Source organism: Bos indicus x Bos taurus, chromosome 21 (assembly GCF_003369695.1).
Source record: "Bos indicus x Bos taurus breed Angus x Brahman F1 hybrid chromosome 21, Bos_hybrid_MaternalHap_v2.0, whole genome shotgun sequence".
NCBI lineage: Eukaryota > Metazoa > Chordata > Mammalia > Artiodactyla > Bovidae > Bos > Bos indicus x Bos taurus.
This window is the reverse complement of record NC_040096.1, coordinates 21950648-21978501: the sequence shown is the minus strand read 5'-3', so window position 1 is coordinate 21978501 and position 27854 is coordinate 21950648. Positions and strand designations below refer to the sequence as shown.

The window sequence follows — 27854 nt, the reverse complement described above, 5'->3', positions numbered from 1 at the left end:
TTCAGCTGTTTTTATTTTCTCATGAAATTTAAATTTTAAAATTTCTAAATAACCTTTGTGTATTCATAATTTACTGTTTTTTTCCCCAGTTTTAAGTTATTCCACGTAGCTTCTCAGTCTTTGTGGTTGTCATTTATCTTATAAATTATCACAGTATTCCATTCTTCTTCTTGTTTTAATAGGTGTGAAATGTCTCATGGTATTAATTATTAGAAAAGTTGAACATTTTTCCATAAGATTATTTTGTATGTGTATATTCTGGTTAACTGTGTATTTATACTCCCTGATCATTTGTTCTTTGGAGCTTTATGTGTTTTTAATATTAATGCTTTATTTGTTATTTGTTGCTGTTTTTGCAAAAAAAATTTGTGTGTGAAAGTAGATACATTTTTTAAGTACATTGTGTGTGTATATATACAATAAAGAATATCGAGTTTAACTATAAATTAAAATTATGTAAATGTAAAGAATAATTATAAAACTGTAATTACATGTAACTGTCACCCAGATGAAGAAATATAACATTATCAGTACCCCCGTACCCCCTGTCTGCACGTGTAAGTAATGCAGTTAATTCAGTTTTGCCTGGTTTTGAACTCAGTAAATGGCTTGATGGTTTGTTTCTACTTTGTCTTTCTTCTTCGATTCAATGTTACGTTTGTGAGACTCTTCCATATTGTAGATACAAGTTTTCCTTTTCTTCTTTAATTTTTTGGCCATGCCCTGTGGCATGGGGGATATTAGTTCCCCCAGGGATAACTAATAGGAACCCTTTAGCCCCAAAACGTCAGCTTCTCAGAATAAAAGCAAGTGTTAGTGCCCCACATAGGCAGAAGGACCTTATTAGCTTAAGGGATCGCACCTGTGCCCTCTGCAGTGAAAACATTGAGTCTTTACCATTGGCCCACCAGGGAAGGCGCAGATATAGGTTTTCTAATTTTTTAAATAATTTAATGATTTAGAATAAAAGCTTATTTTGTTGCCATAGAATATCCTGTTGTCTGATTGTGCCTCAGTTTATCCACCCTGCTTTTGATGGCGTTTGGGCTGGTTTCAGATTTTGGCTATTAATGTTGCTCTGAATGATCTTGTATATACTCCTGCTGCACACGTTCTTTAGTTTGTATATAACTAGGAGTAGAAGCACTGGGTCTAAGGGTATGTTTAGGTTTTACTTTTTGATCTGAAGCCAGATGGTCTTCAAAAGTGGTTGCACTCCTACGTGTATTAGACTTTTCATTACCCCACATCCTTTCTAATATTTGATACTGTGATTTTGTTTTTTGCCTGTCAAGTACGTGTATGTGTTTTCTTATGGTTTTAGTTCCTGGATTACTAATGAAGTTGAGCACCTTGTATTTATGGACTGTTTCCTCTTTTAAAGTGACTCTTCAAGTATTCTGTCTTTTCTGTGCAGTTGTCTTTCTTGTTTTGTAGGAGATATTTTTACATTCCACATAGTTTTTATTTGTTATACATATTGCTGATATCTTCTCGTCTGTGGCTCTTAAAAGTGGATTTAATATAATTTTAGTCAATTATTTTTAAACATTTTTATTATGAAAATTTTTTGACTTTTTATTTTACATTGGAGTATAGTTGATTAACAGTGTTGTGATAGTTTTAGTTGTTCAGTGAAGTGATTTAGTTATACACACATGTATCTATTCTTTCTCAAATTCTTTCCCCGTTTAGGTTGTTACTTAACATTGAGCAGAGTTCCCTGTGTTATACAGTTTGTCCTTGATGGTTATGCATTTTAAATACAGCAATATGTACAATCCCAAACTCTAAAGTTCCTCTCCTCCACCCTACTGTGAAATAATATACATTATATTTCATGGGGAAAAGTGTAGAAAACATCCATATAAACTGTGTTGTTGTTTAGTCGCTAAGTCATGTCCAGCTTTTTTTTGTGACCCCATGGACTGTAGCCCACCAGGCACTATCTGTGGGATTTCCCAGGCAAAAATACTGGAGTAGGTTGCCATTTCCTTCTCTAGGGGATCTTAACAACCCAGGGATCGAACTCGCATCTCCTGCCATTAGCAGGCGTATTCTTTACTGCTGAGCCACCAAGGAAGCCCATAAGCTTTGTGGGAGTAGTTAACATAGTAGGCCTGAGAATTATCCTTAGACCTGCACGCAAGATTGGCCCTTGACTGGTGTCTAGGAACTCTTGGAACCTTTTGGAACCTCTCTTAAGCTAATAAGGTCCTTTTGCCTACGGGGGGCACTAACACTTGCTTTCATTCTGGGAAGCTGACATTTTGGGGTTAAAGGGTTCTCATGTGACCAGCCCTAGATAAAGACCCTAACCATTGCATCTCTGGTGAGTTCCCTGGGGAAGAACCATTGTGCACATGTAGCTACGCTTTCCTTGAGAGAGAGCATGCTGTCTAGTAGGGAGAGAGTATGTAAAGCCAGCATGGATTCCTAGAGACTGGCGTGTCTTTTCCCCTTGCTGATCTGATGGTGTGTCTTTACCGCCTGTTGTAATGAAAATTAGCTGTGTATTGGGACTGTATGCCTGGGGGTCCTTCATCACTGAACATGAGGGAGTGGTCTCTGGGGACTCCACCAACAGCATGTTAATGACATGTATCAAAGCAAACACCCCTGTACCCATGTCCCAGGTTAGAACATTGCTAGCACCTTCAAAAGCCTCCTCTCTGCCCCAGTCTCATCCTCATCCCCAAAGAGAACAATTATCCTAATTTGTGTGCTGATCAGGACCTTGCTTGCTTGCTTGTGCTTGTTTCAGTCGTGTCCAACTCTTTGCAACCCCCTCTACTGTATCCCACCGGCTCCTCTGTCCATGGGATTTCCCAGGCAAGAATACTGGAGTGAGTTGCCGTTTCCTCCTCCAGGGGATCTTCCCAACACAGGCATCTAACCTGAGTCTCCTGCATCGCAGGTGGACTCTTGACCACTGTGCCACCTGGGAAGCCCAATCAGGATCTTATTTTTCTTTATTTTCAGATGTCAGGTCCTGAAAGTGCAAGTCGCTCAGTCATGTCTGACTCTGCAACCCTATGGACTGTAGCCTGCCAGGCTCCTCTGTCCATGGAATTCTCCAGGCCAGAATACTGGAGTGGGTTGGCATTCCCTTCTCCAGGACATCTTCCCAACCCAGGGATCAAACCCAGGTCTCACATATCACAGACAGATTCTTTACGGTTTGAGCCACCAAGCAAGTTATTTTAAACTAGTTGGCACACAGAAGATTCTTAATTAAAATGACAGTTCAGTTTTTCTTATCTTTATCTTTTTTGTTAGTGCTTTTTATATCTTGTTTGATAAATCTCTTGGTGATTATACAATTATTCTGTATTCTTTTCCAGAAACTTTATTGTTTTGCCCTTTACATTTAGAGCTGCAGTTCATTTGAAAATGATTTATGTGTGTGGAGTGAAGTAGTGTTTAAATTTCATTTCTTATGTAGATATCCAGTGCCCCAGCCCCATTTACTGAAAGACTCCTTCCCTAGCGTTCTGCAGCGCCACTTTTGTCATCAGTTAAGTGTCTGTATATTGCCTTGCTTGTGGATTCTTTAGTCTCTTTAGACCAAAGAGAAACTGATCTATTTGCCTATCCTTGCATCAGTATCTCACTGTTGTTAAAGTAGGTTTTTAGTAAGTCCTCATATGTCTGCTGGCGCTAGTCTTCTGACCCTGTAGGTCTTCAAGAGTGTCTTGGCTATTTTTGGAATTTTGTATCACCATATAAACTATACATTCATCTATTAAATTCCTTCAAGGGAAAAAAATAGAATTTTGATTAGAGTTGCATGAAGTTATACATCAGTTTGGGGAGAATGGACATCTTGATAGTGTTGTTGTCTTCCAGTCATGACTATGATTCAAATATTTGTTTACTCCTTGTGGGCTTTCTGGGTAGCTCAAACGGTAAAGAATCTGCCTGCAATGCAGGAGACCTGGGTTTGACCCCTGGGTTGGAAAGAGTCCCTGGTGAAGGGCACGGCAACTCACTCCAGTATTCTTGCCTGGAGAATTCCATGGGGTCTCAAAGAGTCCTTTGATTACTCCTTAATTTCTCTTAATAATTGTTTATAATTTTCTGAACAGAATCATAGACATAGTTTGGTAGATTTATTTTTTGGACTTTAAAATTTTTATGCCATTGTAAATGGTAAGCTTTCTGAAATTTTCTGTTTATTGGTGATATATAAAAATAGAATTAATTTTTGTATACTCACAGTCTGCCTAAACTCACTGCATTTGTTTTCTGCTGTAACAAGTAACCACAAATTCAGTGGCTTGAAACAACACAGATTTATTATCTTACAGTCTGTAGTCCCAAAGTTGAATGGGTCTCGTTGGGCTAAAATCAAGGTATTGGTGTTCCCTGTGTTCCTTTCTGGAACCTCTACGGAAGAATCTGTTTCCTTGCCCTTTGCATCTTCTTGAGGCTTTCCCCCTCCATTAATCTGAAGATCTCCTAGTCCTTCTATATACACAGTGTGTCATTTGTGAATGTTAATGTTCTTGCTTCTTTCCAGTCCTCCTGTGCTGTTTGTTTACTGTTCTTGCTGTGCTGCTTTGGCTTAAACTTCCGGTGCACATCGTATGGAAGCAGTGAGAGTGGGCATCGCTGTAGTATTCCTGATCTAAAAGGAAAAGCTTTCTAAATTTCATCCCACTGGATGGAGACTTGTTTATTTTGTAATTGTATATCCCCTCTAGGGTTAGGGAAGTTCCCTTTTATTCCTTCTTTGATAAGAGTTTTCATAAAGAATGGATCTCATTGTGAATGGATATTTATTTGATTTTACCATATGCTTATTCTGCAGCTCTTGAGAAAAATCATAAGATTCTTCTGCTTTAATAATTTGATTTATTAATGTTGCCAACCATGCATTCCTGAAACAGTGCGACTTGGTCATAATATATTTTATACATGACTGGATTTGGTTTGCTAACATATTGTTTGGGATTTTTTGTGGCTACATTCATGCATGAGAATTGACTTGTAATTTTTCTTGTTAACTGCCCTTGCAGAATTCTGTACCAAAATTATGCTAGTTTCATAGAGTTGGGAGGTTCAGTCTTTCTGTACTTTGGAATCATTCTAAAATTTGGAATTTTAAATAAAGTATTTTATAATTAGAATATTCTATTGTCATAAATGCTCAGAAGAATTCACCAGCTCTTGGGTGATGATAGTATCTTTATGGGTAGATTTTTAACCACAGATATTTCTTTAATTGTAAGGCTGTAGGCTTTCTGTCTTTTTGAATGAGTTTTGATAACTATGTTTGTAAAGAAATTTGTCCCTTTCATCTAAACTTTAAATTTCACTGGCTCAAAGTTGTTCATAACAACCTATTATATTTTAATGTCTATATTATATGTGATTGAGTTTCTTCTTTTAGTCCTGATAGTGAGTTATGCATGCCTTTTCTCTTGTTTTTGATAAGTCTTTTCACAGAACAAACCTTGTTTACTGACTCTATTATTTGTTCATTATTTTGGCTCTTTATAATTTTCTTCTTTCTATGTTCATTGGACTTATTTTGTTTTTCATTTGTGAAAATGAAAAACATATGAGATAGAATAGTTAAGGCTGTGCATTTCCCTGTAAGTGCATCTTTAGTTGCAGAGCACAAGTTTTTATATGTAAACTTTCATTATTGTTCAGTTCAAAAATATATACTAATGCCCATTCTGTTATCTTATTTGATGCATGCTTTTTTAATAAGTATATTCCTTTATTTCCAAACATAAGGATTTCCTGGATCTCTTTCCTCCTTTCTCTATCTCTTTTTTTTACTTTGAAAAATTAAAGTAATTTTTATGGGAAAATTGTAGGATTAGTCCAGTAATAATGTATCTACTCAAGTGTGCATTTTATATTCATAAAAATAGTTCATGTTATCAACCTAAAAAATAAAATAGTTATTTTACTGGCAAAATGAACTTATTCAGGAATGGCAGAGGAATTGCAATTTAGGACATGCAAACTATAGCAAACCACAGGTAAGCCCAGAAAACATAGGAGAACAACCTTACTTTATATGGAGAAAGAAGTTGGAAAGGGATGCTCTGAACCCAAGACCATTGGAGGAAAGCAAGAGTTCAGAGTGGCTGAGTTGCAGATCTCATCGACTGCGCTGTTGCTTAACAAGGAGAAAATCAGGTGATAAAGTAAGCTTCCTGCCCAGGAACGTAAAGCAAGCTATGAAAGAAGAACATGTGAGGAGAGCACCCCCTTCAAGACTTTGCAACTGTTCTCAGTGAAATTTCTCCCTTTTTTAATTTTTGCAATATGTTTGGTCACAAAGAAAACATTAGTATTTCCCCAAAAGTACAAATATTTTGAACTGTTCTTGTCATTGTACAACAAAACTAGAAATTTAGAATGTTTTTTTCTTTTTTTAAAAAGGCAAAGACTCTTCATCTAGAAAATTAAAAACTTTCTATTAACATACTGTCAGACAGAAGGGAAATACAGATAGAAATAAAGGATTCTTGAAAATTAATGAAATGAAAACAACAAATCAGATTCTGTAAGACACATAATGAAGTGATGAAGGGGGGAATTTATAGCTTTAAAGCCATTATAAATGAAGGAAAGAGAATAGATGAACTAAATTGCAAGCTTGGAAAGTTAGAAAAAGGACAACAAAGTAAACCAAATGAAAGCACAAGAGGCAAAAATATAATAAAGACAGAGAAATTACTGAGATAGAGAACTGAAAAACATGATTAATCAATCAAAATCTTGTATCTTGAAAAATTTAGCAAACTAGCAAACTACTGCCTAACTTAAGAAAATAGGCGGGGGGATTGGGCTTCCCTCGTGGTCCAGTGGTTAAGAATCTGCCCGCCAATGCAGGAGACACGGATTTGAGCCCTAGTCTGGGAAGATCCTACATGCCACAGAGCAACTAATCAGTGCACCACAACTACTGAGCCCAAGCCCTGGAACTGCTACTACATGCCTGGAGCCCGTGCTTCACAACAAGAGAAGCCACTGCAATGAGAAGCCCACGCACCGCAAGGAAGACAGCCTCTGTTCACCCCACCTAGAAAAAGCCCACCTGCTGCAACAAAGACCCAGTGCAGCCAAAATAAATCAAGTTTTAAAAATTAAAGAAAATAGGGGGAAATCGCAAATACAAAATGACAAATGGGGAAAAACTCACTGATAGAAAAGAAACTCTGGGAGTTGGTGATGGACAGGGAGGCCTGGCATGCTGCCATTCATGGGGTCACAAAGAGTCAGACATGACTGAGCGACTGAACTGATGAGATTAATTTGCATACCTCTAAACATATTTGAATATTTATATGAAATGGGTTCAGTTCAGATCAGTTGCTCTGTCGTTTCCGGCTCTTTGCAACCCATGGACTGCAGCACACCAGGCCTCCCTGTCCATCACCAACTCCCAGAGTTTACTCAAACTCATGTCCATTGAGTCAGTGATGCCATCCAACCATCTCATTCTCTGTCATCCCCTTCTTCTCCCGCCTTCAATATTTCCCAGCATCAAGGTCTTTTCAGATGAGTCAGCTCTTCACATCAGGTGGCCAAAGTATTGGAGTTTCAACTTCAACATCAGTCCTTCCAATGAACACTCAGGACTCATCTCCTTTAGGATGGACGGGTTGGATCTGACTCTCAAGAGTCTTTTCCAACACCACGGTTCAAAAGCATCAATTTTTCGGTGCTCAGCTTTCTTTATAGTCCAGCTCTCATATCCATACATGACTACTGGAAAAACCATAGCTTTGACTAGATGGACCTTTGTGGCAAAGTAATGTCTCTGCTTTTTAATATGCTGTCTAGGTTGGTCATAACTATTTTTCCAAGCATTAAGCGTCTTTTAATTTCATAGCTGCAGTCACCATCTGAAATGGGTAGAGAAATAGAATTTGATAAAATGGATCCTCATAAAGATTACAAGTTAAATAGTTCAATTTCCATAGGATAAACAGTTTTGAAAGAACCATTTCATTGAAAACAAAAAGCATTAGGTGCAAATGGTTTCATAGGGAAAATTCTACTAAACTTCAAAAGTCTAGGTAACCACAATGCTAATAAATTGTTTCAGACCAATGAAGGGAAACTTCAAAAACATCTTATTGGGTGCTTCATATTACTGTTATTGATTTAGTCATCTGTCTCTTGTGCTCGTGCTCAGTTGTGTCTGACACTTTGCAACCCCGTGGACTGTAGGCTGCCAGGCTTCTCTGTCCATGGGATTTCCCAGGACAGAATACTGCCATTTCCTCCTCCAGGGGATCTTCCCAACCCAGGGATCGAACCCTCGTCTCCTGCATTGCAGGCAGATTCTTTTATCACTGAGCCACTAGGGAAGCCCCAAGTGTTATCAAACAGCTAGAGTGAAGTAAAATTCAGTCTTCTAGAGATGCTCCTTGAGTTTGCCTTTTTTGAAGCTGTTTTGTTGACCTATAATAAACTGCACACATTTGAGTTATGATTTGATCAGCTTTGATACATATATCATCACCACAATCGGGTTAGCGAACATACCCATCTCTCCCAAAAGTCTCTGCATGCCCCGGTGTCATGCCTCACTCCTGCTCCCTTTCCCCCAGTTCAGAATCTATTTATATATAATCCATATATGAAACAATTAGAGCATCACCATAAATAATGACAGGATAGATTACAACCCACTGAATAAATGAAGAATCTTTACTGATAGAAAACAAATAGGGGAGACAGGAAAGTTCTTGATAGTGGAAGGCCAACTACTAAATGGTAATGCCAGCTGCTAAAGAATGGGATTAGAAAAGCCTTCATTATATAACCATATTATTTATTCAGGTATGAATTATCAATGGATATGAAAACAGTTTTTTTTTTCCTAGTTATCTTTTTATTGCTGATTTCGGGCTTAATTACAATTGGTTGGAAGCATGTCATTATTATTCAGTCCTTTGAAATTTGTTGAGACTTGCCTTGTGACCCAGTACAGGGTTGGTTTTTGTACATGTCTGTTCTTGAAAAGTGTACATGGTGTAGTTGTCAAGTTTGTGTTATTCAAATTTCTGGATTGTTACTGATTGTTTAGTTACTTGTTCTGTCATTTACAGAGCACTAATTTTAAATCTATAATTACAGGCTTTTTTCTGTTTCTTGTCATTCTATCAGTTTTGCTGCATGTATTTTTGCAGTTATTTTATGAGCCATACCAATTGAAAGTAGTGAATCTTCCTGGTGAATTGAATTCTTTATCATTATATTCTTTATCTCTACTGAAGCTTTATGTCTTAAAATTTATTTTCTTTGATATGAATATAGCCATCAGCTTTTTTTGGGCAGTTTTTGTATATTTTTTCCATCTTCTTTCAACCTTCCTATACACCTAATTTTTTACATGTGACTCTAATAATCTGCAAATATTAGATACCGTTTATTCAGATTGTAATCTTTTAATCAAGACAGTCTGTTTACATTTATTATAATTTATAAATTTTTGGATTTAAATCTACTACCTTATTTTTTCCTTTGTATTATTTTTTTCCTCTTTTATGTAGCTTTCTTACAGGTGAAAGTTTTTTTGTTTGTTTGTTTTTAATCATTTTTCCCTTCTAGATTTTAAGTTACATACTCTGCTTTTGTTCTTTGGTAGTTACCCTAGAAAGTACAAATGCATATTTATGCTCTCAAAGTTTTAAGCTTATCAACACTTATTACACTCCTCACAGACAAGACAAGGGCCTTGGAACACATTCACTGTCTTTGCCTCCCTCATTTATGGGTCATCTATTGTTGGGTGTTTTACCTATTTTTTTAACCCCACTGGACACTGTTATTTTGTACAGTCAAGGTTTGCATAGATTTAACCGAATGTCCGCCACTTTCTTTGTCCTTCAGTCTAGCTGTCATCCATCCAGGCTCACTTTTCTGCTACATGAAAGTACATCCTTCAGAATTGCATCTAATGAGAGTCTGCTGGTGGTAAACTCTTGGTTTTTGATTATCTGAAAATATCTTTATTTTGCCTTGATTATTTTTTAAAGATTTTTTTTTTCATGTGGACCATTTTTTTTTAAGTCTGTATTGAATTTGTTACGATATTGTTTCTGTTGTCTGTGTTCTAGTGTTTTGACCACCAGGCACATGGGATCTCAGCTTCCTGACGGGGGAGCAAACCCGTACCCCGTACATTGGAAGGCGAAGTTTTAACCACTGGACCACCAGGGAAGTCCCCTGTCTTGATTTTTAAATAACAACTTTGTTAGCTGTAACTCACATACCATAAAATTCACCCATTTTAAGTATAGAATTCAGAGGGTTTTAGTATATTCACCGGTGCAGCAGTTGTCACACTGAATCTTAGAACAGCTTTGTCAGCCCAAAGAAAAACACCACACCCCTAGCCATCAAACCACAATCTAACCAGCACCCCTGCCCCAGGCAATCACTAATTACTCTATAGGTTTGCTTATTTTTGACATGTCATATAAATGGGGTCATACCATATGTTGTTCCTTGTGCCTGGCTTCTTTCTCTTAGCTTAGTATTTCAAGGTTCATCATCATTGTAGCATTTATCGGTACTACATTCCTTTGTATGAGCAAGTAATATTCCATTATATGGTTATCCACATTTCCTTTATCCATTCATTCATCAGTTGATGGGCATTTGGGTTGTTTCTAGTTTGGGGCTATTATAAATAATGCCCCAATAAGCATTCAGATACAAGTATTTGTTTGAATACCTGTTTTCAGCTTTTTTGAGTGTATATCTAGCAGTGGAGTTGCTGGATCATATGATAACTCAGTGTTTAACTTTTTGAGGAACTGCCAGACTGTTTTCTAAAGTAACTGCACCATTTTACATTCCCGCCAGCAGTGGATAAGGGTTTCACTTCACATCCTCACCAGTACTCTGTTTCTTTAATTATGAAAAGTGAAAGTGAAGTTGCTCAGTTGTGCCCCTCTGTCCATGGGTTTTCCAGGCAAGAGTACTGGAGGGGGTTGCCAAATGGAGTGGGTTCCATTTCCTTCTTTCATGATAGCCAGTTTAAAAAATAACAGCCTTATTGTGATGTAATTTACAATTCAGCCTCAATTTTTGAACGCTGTTTTTGCTGGGAAAAGAGTCCTAGCTTACTTTCAGCAGATTGAAAGATGTTAATCAATCCACTGTCATTGTCGAAAGTATAGATTTATAATGTTGTGTTCCATTCCACTGTCTTAAGATTTCCAATTTTACTGAAGAGAAATCTATCCAAAAGTCTATCCAAGTATTGTATGATTAGGGGAAGTCCCTGGCAGTCCAGTGGTTAGGACTCTACACTTTCAATGCCAGGGCCCAGGTTCAATCCCTGGTTGCAGAACTAAGATCCCATAAGCTGCTTGGTATAGCCAAAAAAGAAAAGGGGGGAAAAACACCCCACAAATTTTGCAGTTGATATATTTTGGTGTGGATTTATTTTTATCTGTCTTGCTCGGAATATATTTCCTTTCTTGAATCTGAAGATTTGTGTCATTCATTCTGGAAACGTTCCAGCTGTTATGTTTTTAAATATTCTGCCCCAGTTTCTCCTCTTTCTGGAGCTAGATTTATGTTAGACTTTCTTACTCTATCTTTCGTGTCTTTTAACTTCTCATATTTTCCATCTGTTTTCTTTATCATTCTGTGTATGCATCTATTAAGTCAGAAACTATGAAGGATCTTAAATTTTACCCTGTTTTTCAGCTCACAAGTTAGCCAGACACATACAGAGGTGCTTAAACATGTACTAATGACACAGACACCTGGGGAGGGATACAGGTGGTTTATTATGGCAATACCTTGCATCCATTCCCTACACCCTAATTCCTACAAGGTGATGTGATAAGAGTTACATGATACCTGTGCATACAGTTGTGTGCATCCCAGGAAAGGAACCCCAAAATTCAGAGACTGTGAGCACTTGAGGGTTTCTGGGATATCTTCCAGAGAGATTACTTTTTACCTTGAGATGTAGGTAAATCTCCCCTGGCTGAGAGAGGAAGGGACCTTGAGATTTGTTATCCTGAATGTAGGGAAGCGTCTCCAGGGAGAGAAAAGAAAGGGCTTTATCTTTGCTACTGTGATATATCTCTGGGGAGTGTGTGACCCCTAATTCCTCCAGAGGAATACAGCCACCAAGGCCATTTGCTACTTAACATGTCCTTTGCTCAGAAGGCTTGGACCATGCAGAAGTGTGAGAAATCCATGGAGACAGATCCTGGACACTTTCTTCTGGTTTTCCCCCCAGGTTACTAATTTCCTCTTCTTCAGCTTTGTGTTGTCTGCTGAAACAGTGTACTGGTTCAAAATTGGGAAAGGAATACATCAAGGCTGTATATTGTCACCCTGCTTACCTAACTTACATACAGAGTACATCATGCAAAGTGCTGGCTGGATGACTCACAAGCTGGAATCAAGATTGCTGGGAGAAATATCAATAACTTTAGATATGTAGATGATACCACTTTAATGACAGAAAGCAAAGAGGAACTAAAGAGCCTCTTAATGAGGGTGAAAAGGAGAGTGAAAAAGGTGGCTTGAAACTCAGCATTCAGAAAACTAAGATCACGGCATCCGGTCCCATCAGTTCATGACGAATAGAAGGGGGAAAAGTGGAAGCAGTGACAAATTATATTTTCTTGGGCTCCAAAATCATTGTGGACGGTGATTACAGCCACACATTTAAGCTGCTTGCTCCTTGGAAGGAAAGCTATGACAAACCTACTGTATAGTCTGCTTTTTCTGGTAGTCATGTACAGATGTGAGAGCTGTACCATGAAGAAGAAGGCTGATCACTGAAGAATCTATACTTTTGAATTTGGTGCTGGAGAAGATTCTTGAGAGTCCCTTGGACTGCAAGGAGATCAAACCAGTCAATCCTAAAGGAAATCAACCCTGAATATTCATTGGAAAGACTGATGCTGAAGCTCTAGTATTTTGGCCACCTGATGCTAAGAGCTGACTCATTGCAGAAGACCCTGATGCTGGGAAGGATAGAAAGCAAAAGAAGGGTGTGGCAGAGGATGAAATAGATAGCATCATCCACTGACTCAGTGGACATGAATTTGAGCAAACTCTAGGAGACAGTGGAGGACAGAGGAGCCTGGTATACTGTATAGTCCATGGGGTTGCAGAGTTGGACACGACTGAGCAACTGAACAGTCTACTGTTCTACAAAGTCTATCTGTTGAATTCTGAATTTTGGTTGTTGTAGCTTTCATTCCTAAAAGTTCTGTTGACAAGGTCAATCTAACAGTTGTGTTTACTGCAGATATTTTCCAGCTTGTCTTTTATTTTTGTAAACGAGGTTTAATAGCTTTATACTGCTATGTCTGATACTGTTTATTTCTGTTACAACTAGTTCTCATTCCTGGTGCCTTGTTTCCATTTTGTGCTTGACTATTTTTGTTTGCTACACATTGTCTCGTGGTAACTATTTAAGGCATAAGATAAAGGGCTTGTCCTCCAGAGACATTTTTGCATTTGTTTCTGCCAGGTGCCTTGGGGTTAGGATTGCTTTAATCTAAATTCATGACTTGAATTTTTTTTTAAATATGTGATTGATAAAATTGGGTTGAAAAGATTTTCAAAATTTGGGCTTGTGGTTTCAGGGTCTTTCCCACTCAGCACCTCACTGATTGGTAACTTTATTTGTAGATACCTGGGGATAGAGGTGGGGTTTAATTTTAGTTTACCTTTGCCCAAATGATAGAGCCCTTTGGGGTGACAGTTTTATGGGGAAACAGTTCCCACCATGGTTTTGCCTTGACTTTGATTCTCTCCATCTTTTCCCTCCAAGGCTAGCAAAACTGATGTTCAGATTCTCAGAATTAGACAGCTGTCCTCAGGACAAAAATAACTGTCAGTATTCTCCTTACCTCTCTGGGTTCTCACTTTTGACTTGATCATTTTATCTTCTTGTCAGAGATTCACTGTATATAATCATTTCTTCTTTTTTTTAACTTTATAAAAAATTATATTGAAGCATAGTTGAATAACAGTGTTATGTTAGTTTCACCTGTACAGCAGTGATTCAGTTATACATACATCCACATGCATCCCTTTTCAGATTCTCTTCCCTTTTAGGTTACCACAGAGTATTGAGTTCCCTGTGCTATACAGTAGACCCTTGTTGGTTATCAGTTTTAAATAAAGCTGTGTGTCCATGTCAGTCCCGAACTCACAGTCTATTCCCCCCCACCCAATACTTAATAATTTCTTATTTTATCCAGCACTAATCTAGTAGGATCAATTGTCAATAAGCCTTTTCTGTGAGGGGCCAAATAGTAAATGTTTTAGGCTTTGCAGGCTAGACATTCTCTGTTGTAACTTCCCAACCATGCAGTATGTGAATAAACAGGCATTGTTGTGTTTCAGTAAAACTTTATTTAAGAAACACAGGCTGCAGGCACGTTTTGGCCTACAGGTCATAGTTTTTTCAACTCCTGATCTAGAATATATTGTGTGTTCATTATGTTAATAACATTTGTTAAATATTGGTTACTTTCCTTATTTTGTTATGTTTCTCTCATTACACACTAAACATATTTTGGTTTTTCTTTTTCAAAGTTGAGTACCATGCTGTTTAAATTAGTTACACTTAATATGATTATAATATTTCTAATGCTACTTCCCATCCCATTGTTATTTTGTATTCTTGCCTCATGCTTTTGTCAAATGAAGTGTTTTGGTTGAGTTTTGTGAAATATTCTTGTGGTATTTTAATTGGAATTTTATTAAACTCACTAATATAGAACGAAATATCTCTGCTATATTTAAACCTTTCTTTTAAGAACATGAAATATATTTCTTGATCCAAATCTTTCTTTATTCTTCCCAGTAATATTTGGTCATTTTCTTTATATCATGAAGACGTATGTCTTTTGTTAGGTTAATTGGTAGCTTAATGTTTTTCATGCTATTGTTAATTGAACACTTTTTTAAAATTATATGTTCTAGTTAGTTATTACTATTACATGAAAATACATTTGACTTTTGTGGATTTATATTTATCTTTTATTTACCCACTTTCCTGAAGTTTTAATTGTCTATTGTTAATGACTGATTTTCTTTGGATTGAGTTAGTAGTATATAATCAAATTGTCTACATGTGATGATATTCTCATCCTTTCTAGTATATTTCTCTTTTTGCATATTTTTGCATTAGCAAGAATGTCCAGCATGAGAGTGAAAATAAGAGAACAGTCTCATTTTTGCCCCTGTTTTTAATGGGTTCACCTCTATTATAAAATATAAGATATTGTATTGGGTCTTGATTTTAAGTACTTCTAATTTCATGTTTTAGTGTACCTATTAGAAATGATTTAACAGACACCATTTCAAATATACATTAATAATACATACTGTGTGAATCCATATATACGAATCAAGAAATTCAAGAACAGGCAAAACTAATCTATGGTGATAGTCAGATAGTGGTTATATATGGTGTGTATCAACTGGGAAAGAGCATGGGAAAGCATACTAATGTGCTAGAAATGTTCTGTACCTCTTCTTAAAAGCATTACTGCTGAAGGCTGGTGGCATAGGAAAATTATGTCCTTGCTGCCGTGCTTCAGAATATAACTGACTAGAGGACGCCACCCTGTGAGGAATAACCAAAGAGCAGTGTAGCTTGAAAGTAGGGAAGGATACATTAAGGTTGAGATGGTAAAGAATCTGCCTGCAGTGCAGGAGACCTGGGTTTGATCCTGGGTTGGGAAGATCCCCTGGAGAAGGAAATGGCAACCCACTCCAGTATTCTTGCCCAGAGAATCTCATGGACACAGGAACCTGGCGGGGCTGCAGTCCATGGGGCTGCAAAGAGTCCGACACAGCCGAGCAGCGAACACTACTACTGACTGCGTGCTAACTGTGAATCCACGATCTGTCACTGCAGTTACAAAATACTTAGTCAAACGTAGGTACTACCAAGATGGTCAAATATACACATCAAATCGTGCCATGGAATAATGTTAGAAATCTTTATTACGGACTACTGTGGCTAGTTTTGATCCAAAAATCAATAAAGTGTGAAAATTTTGCAGCGGGATGAGACAGGAACAGTAAAACCTGAGAAGGAATGCTAGGAAAGGTTGTGTAATGATGCCGTGGACCTTTTGTCCTGCTTTGTCTGAAGGCTGAAGGGCTGTGTGCCTCTGTCTCCGCGTCATTGGTGGAGATCAGTAGTGTGGCTTTATTCTGTGAAAAACTTCCATGTTGGACTGGGCCTTGGAGAAAACATACTTTGGCAAAAGGCCGGTGCTTTTAAACTGGATGTAAAATGGGGAGATGCCTTTGGATATGCAGGGAATGATGGTCTTAAAATACTCTCCACTGAGACTCCCTTGGTGGCCTAGTGCTTAAGACTCGACCTTCCCATGTGGGGAGTGTAGGTTCAGTCTCTGGTCCAGGAGCTTAAGATCCCACATGCCTTATAGCCAAAAAATCAAAACATAAAATACAGAAGCAATATTGGAATAAATTCAATAAAGACTTTTTAAATGGTTCACATAAAAAAATCTTTTAAAAATAAAAAAATATATACCTTCTCCACTAAAAAAAAAAAATCAGGGTGGGGAATTCCCTGGTGGTCCAGTGGTTAAGACTCTGCTTCCACTGAGCGGGATGAGGATTCAATCCCTGGTTGGGGAATGAAGATCCTATATGTTGTGCAGCATGGCGCACACACACACATACACACACACAAATCAAGGCTCTTTGGAGAGATGCCTGATTCTGAGTCTGGGGCAAAAAACTGCCTCAAGAGAAGTCTGGGGCATCTTTTTATTCCAAATAGTAAAGAAGCTCTCAAAGCCTAACTTTATGTCAAAAGGACTGAAGAGCCAGTCCTGGTATCTGAGTGATTCCCTGGGCCCAGCAAAGGAACCAAGTTTCCAGAGACTTGAAGACAAGGGGTAACACCCCAAAACATGGACACATTTTCCACTCTACCTTCATTGGCTGAGCAACTGCTAAGAACAAAGGCCGCATCTCCTGATAACCTGGCAAACAAATCCAGTATTGCCTCACAAATTGATTGCTTCTCTGAGGTACTGACTGGTGTATTTAGGGAGAAACTTCAAAAACAAGTTGAGGAGCATCTGTCCTTCTGTGAGACTGGAGAAATTCCACAAAAGAATCTGGGTGTCATGACGGAGGCAATGGTTCAGGCAGAGGAAGCGGCTACTGAGATTACTAGGAAGCTAGAGAAACAGGAGAAGAAACGCTTGAAGAAGGAAAAGAAAAGGCTGGCTGCAATTGCCCTGGCATCTTCAGAAAATAGTCGTGCCCCAGAGGAGTATGAGGAGACAAGTGAAAGACCCAAAAAGAAGAAAAAACAAAAGCCCCAGGAGGCTTCCTTGGTGGTTCAGATGTTAAACTGCTTGCAGTGCAGGAGACCCGGGTTCGATCCCTGGGTTGGGAAGATCCCCTGGAGAGGGGAACAGCTACCCACTCTAGTGTTCTTGCCTGGAATTCCATGGACAGAGGAGCTGGCAGGCTGCAGTCCATGGAATCACAAAGAATCAAACACTTAGCGACTATTACTAACGCTAACAGGAGGCTCCTCTGGAATATGGAATGGAAGACCTGTCTGTCTCTTTTTCCAAACCCAAGGAAAAAAAATCTTTTTCCAGGGAGGAGCTGGTCAGTAGTGATCTTGAAAAGAGGTGGCACTGGAAATCTTCCCAAGAGGAAGAAATCTTTCCCCAAAAAGAAACCAGTTAGTGACCCCAAGAGTCAGGAAATAAGAGAGTCCCCAAGGAAAAGAGGACAGAGAAGGCAATGGCACCCCACTCCAGTAATTGCCTGGACAATCCCATGGATGGAGGAACCTGGAAGGCTGCAGTCTGTGGGGTCGCTGAGGGTAGGATATGACTGAACGTCTTCACTTTCACTTTTCACTTTCATGCATTGGAGAAGGAAATGGTAACCCACTCCATTGTTCTTGCCTGGAGAATCCCAGGGACGGGGGAGCCTGGTGGGCTGCTGTCTGTGGGGTCACACAGAGTCGGACAAAGAGGAAATTGTCCTCCAAGGAGGGGCCTCTCAGCAGTAGACCTGAAGAGGCTACTGCCAGCAGGAGCAGTGGCTCCAAGAAAAGAAAAATCCCAGGGAAATTAGAATGGGCGTCTCCCTCATGGGGCATAATGTGTGGAGGTATTTCCCAGCCCATCCTCTAGAGCCCAATAAAAATCAAAACTAAAGAAGTAAAAAGGACTGAAGAGTCAAACTGGAAACGCTCCCTCTGAACAGTTTTGAAATAGTTTGAAAATCAATAAGGGTGATAATTATATTGAATTGAAACATACCTAATGTTTAATCCATGAATTTATAATGATACTGAGAAAAAAAATTGACCAATAGAGGTTACCAGAGAATTAACTCATTATTTTGAAAACTAATAAAGGGAAAAAAAATGCAACATTTATCCTGTCTTTCCTATGTGAGCTGTGCTGCTGGGTAAAAAAATAGTAGATCAGAGTACGTTTCTCTTGGTAGAAATAGTCCAGCTAATGAACAAAGAAGGAATGACAGAATTAAAATATGACTATTTTGAGAGGTTGGCTTCTGGAATGGTGAAGTGGGGACCCTGGGATGTGTGTGCAGATGAAACAATATTGGATGAGTTGACAGTTTTTGATAAATGTTGATAATGAGTACATAAGAGTTCATTATACCCTTCTGTCTACTTTCTGGTGTTTGCTGCTGCTAAGTTGCTTCAGTCGTGTCCGACTCTGTGCGACCCCATAGACGGCAGCCCATGAGGCTCCCCCGTCCCTGGGATTCTCCAGGCAAGAACACTGGAGTGGGTTGCCATTTCCTTCTCCAAAGCATGAAAGGGAAAAGTGAAAGTGAAGTCTCTCAGTCGTGTCCGACTCTTTGAGACCCCATGGACTGCAGCCTACCAGGCTCCTCCGTCCATGGGATTTTCCAGGCAAGAGTACTGGAGTTTATTTTGTAACAACTTTATTAAGATATAATTCACATAGTTATTCAGTGTTTATTAATTGGGCTTCCCAGGTGGTATGAATGGTAAAGAACTCCTGCCAATGCAGGAGACATCAGAGACATGGGTTTGACCCCTGGGTGGGGAAGATCCCCTGGAGGAGGGCATGGCAACTCACGCCAGTATCTTGCCTGGAGAACCCCATGAACAGAGGAGCTACAGTCCATAGGGTCTAAAGAGCTGGACATGACTGAAGCGACTTCTTGTTTAGTCGCCAAGTCGTATCTGACTCTTTGTGACTCTGTGGACTGCAACACACCAGGCTTGGACATGACTGAAGCAACTTAGCATAATTAGTTATTTTACTGAAGGCATTTGAAAGAGGAAGAAAAGGCAAACATCATTTTTTCTTCCAGGGAAGGTGGAACAAAATCAATATTGTAATCATCTTCATCAAGCTCAACACATGAAGATTTCTTCCACTGCACTTGCTTCAAAGTTCTCCTTTTTTCACTATTATCTAAAGACTTGTTAAACATAATTTAATAATTAGTGAGTGGACTGTGATACATGTAAAACTTCATATTTCCATGAATATCATTTGGTATTGTTAGCCCTTCCTCCTAAGCTATATGGCATAAAATAAAAGAAGATCTTTGGTAAAGATAAAATGAGAAAGAAGGTTATATCTCTTTGCTCAAATAAGAATTGATTACTGTCCATATATTCTGCTATTCCATCCTGATTTGGCCCCAGTAATTTTTAAAAAATTGTTTACTTTTAATTGGAAGATAATTGCTTTACAATATGGTGTTGGTTTCTGCCATACATCAACATGAATCAGCCATAGGTATGTATACATGTGTCCCCTCCCTATTGAATTTCCCTCCCACCTCTCACCCCAGGCCTCAGTAATTTTTTAAAATTTTTATTTATTTGGCTTCACTGGGTCTTAGTTGTCGCATGTGGGATCTAGTTCCCTGAGCAGGTTTTGAACCCAGGCCCCCTGCATTGGGAGCACAGAGTCTTAGCCACTGGATCACCAGGAATGTCTCCGGCCCCCTTAATTTTAAGACGGCTTAACCTACACATTGATGGTTAATGCTTGCGGGGGTGGTGCTCAGTTATGTCCAACTCTTTGTGACCCCATGGACTGTGGCCTGCCAGGTTCCTCTGTCCGTGGGATTTCCCAGGCAAGAATACCGAAGCAGGTTGCCATTTCCTCCTCCTGTAGATCTTCCCAACCTAGGGATCGAGCCCGCATCTAATCTCCTGCATTGACAGTTGGATTCTTTACCACTAGCACCACCTGGGAAGCCTCTAAGCTACATATTATCCCAGGAATTAGCTCAGCCGTGTCACAATTTATATGCTTGGTAAAAGTATTCTTTCAGGTTGAGACCAGATGATTCCAAAGCACAGCATCTTGCTGGTAAACCATTGCTCTCATTGACAGTGCTCATCCTTCTTTTCCGATTTCCCCTGGGGCGGAGAACTCAGTTATTCCTTTGTTCTTTGGATTTTCAGTGTGCTTTGATCATTTTCTCACACTTCTCTCCCCATTTGCCTTCCCTCTATTCTTCAGACCTAGGCCAGGTCCCCTTTTTCTGCAAGCCTTTTCCTAATAAGCCCTTCCCTAAAAATATCTTTTGTGCTTTTTTTAGCATTGGGGGAAAACCAGGTCATTTTGCTATAAGTGAGCTTTCAGTTAGTTAAAGATTATGTATTTCAAATGTCACCTGTTTTAAATGTCAAAACAGTTTTTTGTCCAAAAAAAAGTCTCATTACTCTGGGCACAGTTGGAACAGTAAATATTGTGATTAATGCAAAGCGTGTAATTCCACTGATATTTTTCTCCCTCATTTTTCAGGATCATGGCTGCTGTTCCTCAAAATAATCTACAGGAACAACTGGAACGTCATTCGGCAAGAAAGCTTAACAATAAATTGAGTCTTTCAAAACCGAAATCTTCGTAAGTACTTTAGTTTGCTTTCATACAGGCACCAGCACTCAAGTGAAAAGAAACATCTCTTACAACTCTTTCATTGTAGAGATGAGAAAATGAGAGGGTCAGTGGTTTTCCCACTTGCAAAATAATAATAGAGCATCTTTTAGCAACACCAGGTAATGAATTGTTCAGCACCTTTGCACAGTTTCTAGCACGTGATATTTGCTCAATGAATATTCGTTGAGTGAACAATGAATCTTGTAAATATGAGCAAATTGGTATTTTTTATTTAAAAAAAATTTTTTTTGGCAGTGCTGGCTCTTCATTGCTGTGTGGGTTTTTCTCTGGTTATGATGCATGGGGGCTGCTCTCTAGTTGCAGTACACGGGCTTCTCCTTGTGGTGACTTCTCTTGTCGTGGTTCCTGGGCTCTAGCGTACAGAACCAGTAGTTGTGACAGCCGAGCTGAGTTCCTCCCTGGCACGTGGGATCGTCCCAGACCAGGGATCGAACCGATGTCTCTTGCATTAGTAGGTGGACTCTTTACCACTAAGCCAGCAGGGAAGACCCAAATCGGTGTTTTTAGTATCTTAATATAATTTTATGTCCTTTTCGAAAACCATCTGTAAGGAAACTATAGCTCTCCAGTTCTGTTCTTTCCTTCAAGCTGTACTCCAAAGTCCTTCTAACAGACCTAATGATGTAGAGCCCTCATTGTGCCCTTAGCAGGTTCTAGGCACATTCTTTGTGCTTGACTTTAAAGTTACCATTGACCTTCATGTCAGTAAAGCCAGCAGATGTCCAGGGCCCTTGCCCCTTTCACTTGTCTTTCAGATTTCAGCAGAGCTGGAAGTTTTTAATTCTTTTCCCCATAAAACTTTTATCAGAGTCGCAACAAGTAGTCACATTTGCGTCTTTTCTCTTCTTTGCTTCTGCTTTCCCCCTCTCTGGAGAGGTTGTTAATTAAGGACTATGAGCCTGAGAGGCAAAGTAATGGGAATGGCCTGGATAGTCTCAAAGCTGAGTAATGAGCTCCTGAATAGGAAGGATCAGAGCATACAAAGCATAATGTAAGTTTCCTTACATATTTTAAAGTCAGAGAGGCATATAGATTCTTTGCTCATTTGGGATACAATGAAGGTAAGTCATTATATAAATTAGTAAAAAAAAAAATCAGAGTTTTGTATACTTTCTGGGTTTGTTAAAATGAATCCTTCTAATTCAGTTTTTCAATTCTTTTTCAGAGGTTTCACTTTTAAAAAGAAAGTGCCTTCAGCCAACGATGTCTCTGTAACTAGTGTGTCAGTGGCAAAAACACCTGTGTTGAGTGATAAAGATGTTAATATCACTGAGGCCTTTTCCTTCAGTGAACCTTTACCCCACACCACCAATCAGCAGACGGGGATCAATGACTTTAAAAGTGCTCCATCCGGACCGCAAACTAAGAGAGTTGGTTCAAAACCATTATTGCCAAGTTTGTCGCAGGTTCCCCAGGAAGTTTCATGTACGGCCCAGAACACACCGGTTATAAAGCAATCCCTCAATGCTACTTTCAAGAAATTAGAATTTAGTTCCTCATCAGATTCTCTTATTGCCTTCAATGATTGGGATGATATGGATGACTTCGATACTTCTGGAAATTCTAAAGCATTTGTGACACCATGTAAAAACCACTTCGTAAGAGTAAGCACTGCTCAGAAATCAAAAAAGTCTAAGAGGAACTTAGTAAAAGCGCAGCTTAATAAAACACATACAGGGGAGACTGATTTGGCTCCCTTCTCCTCTGAGAGCAAGCAGGAACATTTGACTGAGAAACAGAAGGATGACTCAGAATGGTTAAGTAGTGATGTGATTTGCATTGATGATGACCCCGATCCCGAAGAGCTGATAAATGAAGATACTCAGGAAAATCACTCGTTAAAAACTCATTTGGGAGCGGAAAGAGGTAAAAATTATTATTTCATTTCAAAAGGTTGATTGTATTAGTTTATTCAAAGCTAGACATTGGGAAGAGTCACAAATATGATTTAACTTTTGTCCTTAGGATATATAGAGGTGCTTATTGAACCATCTGTGGGCCACGTTCTTGCATACTAAGGAAATGAAAGATTTTATTCTGCTAATATAGTTTTTATATTAGCAAGGATAGTTCTGTGATTTTAAATACAAAGAAATATGTAGAGAATATAATGCTTAATGGAATAAGTCAGAGAGAGAAAGAAAATTACTGTGATATCACATGTGGAATCTAAAAAATAATAAAAATAAGTATACAAAACAGAAGCAGGGACATAGAAAACAAACTTATGGTTACCAAAAGGGAGAGGGAAGTAGAGGGGGGGACAAATTAGAAATATGAAATTAATAGATACAAACTACTATACATAAAATAGATAAGCAGTAGGGATTTATTGTGTAGCACAGGGAGTTATACCCATTATCTGGTAATGTCCTGTGATGAAATAAAATCTGCAAAAAACTGAATCACTTGGCTGTACACCTGAAACTAACCCAATATTGTAAATCAACTATACTTCAATAAAAAGAAGAGAAGTTTCCATAGAAGTTCAAGTGGCTTCATGATGGTGTGCTAACTAGTTGGTAGTAGAATTGGGATAAAACGAAGCCTTTGTGTTATGATTCTTTTATGATTTGCACTGCCTAATACTGATGAATAATACAATATAATCATGCTATTCAAGTATTATAAATTACATTCAAATAGTTTTCTGTTTAGGTCTCATAGTTATTAGATGTCTAGAACTTAATAGCTGAGATCAGCCATATGTGGAGGTACCCACATTATGAAATAATTGTAAATATGAGACTAATATTTTTAAACACCGAATCCCATCAAGGTTACTGCAGGGTAAGAGGGGACTGAAAAGTGACTGATTATAAGCAAGACTATAGTCTAATCAAATGTGTTATTATTTATGAAGAGAAGATTTGGCAAAAGGTAAACTAGAGAGCAACGATTTGGCACTGTTTTCCCACATAGTTGAGAGAGACATGTATTCTGGGAGACTTAAATAACTAAGACGCCTTTGGGATAAGGCAGACATAGTTTATCTGTATCAATAATGGTACTTGTATAACCCTCAGGCTTATTTACTGTACTTTACCCTTATTTAAATATGAATGAAAAATAGAAATGAAAGGACTGATACTAAATATGAGTTTCTTAATTTGACTGGAGACAGTCATGAAAATCCTTAAGCAAATCATCAGCCTCAGTCCAGCTTCTGGTGGACTTAATCCAGTTGATTCAGTCCTCTTCCATGAAGAAACAAGCCAACATCAACGTGTGAAAGGAGAGAACTCATCAGTACAAAGTGCTGCGAATGCTTTTACCTTGTCCAAAGCACTCACTTTTAAGCGCTCACACCCTGTTCTTTCTGGCTCGTTAATATTAAAATAACCTACACTTATCAACTATTTTACTTTGTTTTTTAAACTTTTTATTTTGTATTGGGGTGTAGCCAATTAACAGTGTTGTGATAATTTTAGAGGAACAGTGAAGGGACTCAGCGATAGACATCCATGTATCCATCCCACCCACCAACTCCCCTCCCATCCAGGCTGCCACATCACATTGAGCAGAGTTCCCTGTGCTGCACAGTCGGATCCTGTTGGTTGGGGAGTTTGGGGTGGCATGTACACACTGCTATGTTTAAAGTGGATAACCATCAATTGTTTTACTTAGGTAATTGTGAAAAGAAGAAAAACTTGGAAGAAACAGAATTACGTTCAGTGGAGAAGTCTTCATGTATTGAGCTTGACGAAGATGATTATGACATAGATTTTGTCCCACCTTCTCCAGAAGAAGGAATGACTTCTACCTCCTCATCCTCTTTAAAATGCTCTAGGTAAAATAGTTTTATTAATTAATAAACATTGTTTCTGAGATAGCTGAAATAATTTTAGTTGTGTAATGTCACCTCAGAATTGACTAATTTCATGCTAATGCAGTTTGTTTTGTATTCAAATGAACACATCAAGAAATTCCTATTTATATAAATTTTATTTAATTGTTGGCATTCTAAAACTATATAGTCCAATTATCATTAATTACATGGCACCTCCAAATGGTTTTATGTAGTTGATCTTGATATGTGGAATGTAGTCCTAAAGATACTGATTTCCTAGACCTGAAATGACCCCAAACTAACACCTTCTTTGCGAAGTGACTTTTACTAAGTGTCCTTTCTTCTTCTTTTAAAAATTTTTCTTAATCCAAATATTAATAGAATTGACCATTGGTATTTGTTATTCAGTGAATTTTGATAAATTTGTGACATGATTGTGATTAATTGGTGGTGTTATGGCAAAAGAGAGAATCCACATAGTTCATTAATAGCTTAAAATACTAATAGTCGTTGTTACTGCCATACTGGCTCCAGCCTAAATCCACTCAGTTGAGAGGTCTGTTACATACTATGCTGCTAACCATATTTTGATGAGAAACAAATCCCTCTAGTACATCACCTGAAGGAAGGAAGGCAGACAGGAAGGAGGTGTTTGTCTACATAAGCTGGTTTCTCTGGGTTTTTGTTTTAACAGGTGGGTTGAGATGTTTACAGAGGTGGGAGAGGGTGAAGCGTGATTGCTATTTGACAACAAAACAGAAAAACTCCAAAAATTCCCCTCTTTCATGTCCCCCATAAAAATGCAGACAGAGTTGTGGGGAAAAAACTCAGCAAAAGTTCACATAGCATTATTCAACAGCATTCTTATTTCTCAGGTGAAGGAGTTGAAGCCTAGGGAGGAACAGGGGATTGTCTAAGATGACGTCATTAATGGCAAATGGGCTAAGATCCAGTGTAGGGTTATTTCAAGTGTGTATTGCACAGATAACACTGTAGCCACTTTAACAGGATATTGACTGATAGTCTTAGAGTCCAACAAACCAAACATTTTCTTTATCCACATTAAGTTTATTTATTTATTTATTTATTTTTTAAATTGCAGTATAGTTGATTTGCAATATTGTGTTAGTTTCAGGTGTACAGCATAGCGATTTAGGGTTTGTATTTTTCTTTTTCTGATTATACTCCTATATAGATTGTTAAAAGATATTGAATGTAATGCTCTGTGCTATACAGTAAATCCTTGTATGTTGTCTATTTTGTATATGAGAGTGAAAGTGTTAGTTGCTCAGTCATGTCCAGTTCTTTGCGACCCCGTGTACTGTACTGTCCATGGAATTTTCCAGGCAAGAATAGTGGAGTGGATAGCCATTCTCTTCAGGGGATCTTCCCAACCCAGGGATTGAATCGAGGTCTCCTGAGCTGCAGGCAGCTTTTTTATGAGCCGCCAGGGAAGCCCAGTTTGTATTTGCACCCCGTCCTCCTGATTCGTTCCTCCCTCTCCCTGTCCACATTGTTTTGTTCCTTCTCTATACGTGTGTATGATTTTTACATTGCCATAATCAACATGTTGCTGTCATTTTTCAATCTGCTTTTCTTTTGACATTATTTTTAAAACGTTTTCCATATTGCCGCATAGTCATTATTTTTATTCCTCTTAATGGCTACATAATTTATTGAGTTGTCATACCACAATTTAGTATATTTTACCTAGATATTCAGCAGTTGGAAAATGGTTCTTTCTAAGGTGGTTTCTGAGATAAATTCTCTGTATATATTTTCAACTGCAACCTTGTATACATATTTGTATATATTATAAAACTAAAAGAGAATTTTCACAAATGCTTTATGTGCAGTGCACACTTACATTTTGTTATATTTTATTACATTTTAAAGTGCTGGTTGTGACTTCTGAACTTATTTCAGAGATGTAATGGTTAGAAAATATATAACAAAAAGGAGAACATATTTTTGTATCTCCTGTATTCCTATACCTCTTTAGATGGCCCTCAAAATCCTCTCTCTGCAGACCCCAAATTGTCTTTACAGCTTTATCTCCAGTTATGTTCCTATGGTAACCCTGAGCTCTATTGCCTAATGAGAGTAAACTGACAGTCTCCCTCCTTCATAAGCTTTAGCTTTCTTCGGATTGCCACAGTATCCTCTCTCTAACACTTAGTTAATACTAATTTATTTTGTTACTTTAAAGTATTTTTTATATCCAGCCCGAATGACCATGTTTATGTGTGTTAATATCAGGGCCAAAAGATGGCAAACTTTGAGGGCCAGCTAGGGCTTCCCAGGTGGATCAGTTGGTAAAGGACCCACTTGCAGTGCAGGAGACGAGGGTTCGATCCCTGGACTGAGAAGATCCCTTAGAGAAGGAATGGCACCCACTCCAGTATTTTTGCCTGGGAAATTCCATGGACAGAGGAACCTGGTGGGCTACAGTCCATGGATTCACAAAAGAGTCGGACATGACGTAGCAACTAAACCACCACCTAAGAGGTTTTACAATAGAGACACAGAGACATGTTTCTCTTTTCTGTTACATAGTGTCTAACCAGTTGTGGGAAATATTAGAGGGAAAAGTATGCATTTGGTCTAGTCTGTACTCTGATCAGTTTAATGTTTTTTTAATTTGTAGTATGTTGAAGGATCTTGACACCTCTGACAAAAAGCATAGTCTTAGCACATCAGAAGACTTGTCAAAACTCAAGGAAATGGCCACACAACAGCCTAATCAAGAAACCAGCACAAGCTGTGAAGGTACAAAAGAATTTTAGACGTAACACATGTTGTAGCTGCTTACTTTTGAAAACAAAGTAAGGTTGTATTCTCAGCCTGTGACTGTATAGTATAAGATGATGAATCTGTAGTTTCTTTTGATCTAATAGTGAATCATTCGTAATAACCAACCACCAGCATTTGCTCAGATAACTCTGAAACTCAGAAACTTGTTTTCTCACCAAATGACTCTCTAATAAGTAGTGTTTTTAGAATAGAGGAGGAATTTTTTTTCTCATACTGCACCAAAATTTTGCCTTCCTGTAGCTTTAATCTTTGTGAGATAAATGTGAAGTGCCTAGAGC

The 27854-nt window shown here is 38.4% G+C and overlaps 1 protein-coding gene and 1 long non-coding RNA gene across 5 annotated transcripts in view; one reads left to right on the top strand and one right to left on the bottom strand.

The window, feature by feature from the left end:
* Positions 1-27854, top strand: part of BLM (BLM RecQ like helicase) — a 93240-nt gene that overhangs the window by 5018 nt on the left and 60368 nt on the right. For all 3 annotated transcript variants that reach the window (XM_027520936.1, XM_027520933.1, XM_027520934.1), the window contains exons 2-5: positions 20817-20918; positions 22138-22838; positions 24600-24762; positions 27410-27531. In XM_027520936.1, coding sequence (XP_027376737.1) covers positions 20821-20918; positions 22138-22838; positions 24600-24762; positions 27410-27531 — 1084 coding nt within the window. In that variant the 5' untranslated portion in view covers positions 20817-20820. The remainder of the gene's footprint in view (positions 1-20816; positions 20919-22137; positions 22839-24599; positions 24763-27409; positions 27532-27854) is intronic.
* The window catches only part of LOC113879470, a 35551-nt gene that overhangs the window by 3172 nt on the left and 4525 nt on the right, over positions 1-27854 (bottom strand). Inside the window, exon 3 of one of the 2 annotated variants that reach the window (XR_003507322.1) lies at positions 7843-7874. The exons of the other annotated variant lie outside the window; for it this stretch is intronic. This is a non-coding gene — a long non-coding RNA (uncharacterized LOC113879470). Of the gene's footprint in view, positions 1-7842; positions 7875-27854 lie in introns of those variants that run through there. 2 annotated transcript variants of the gene reach the window in all.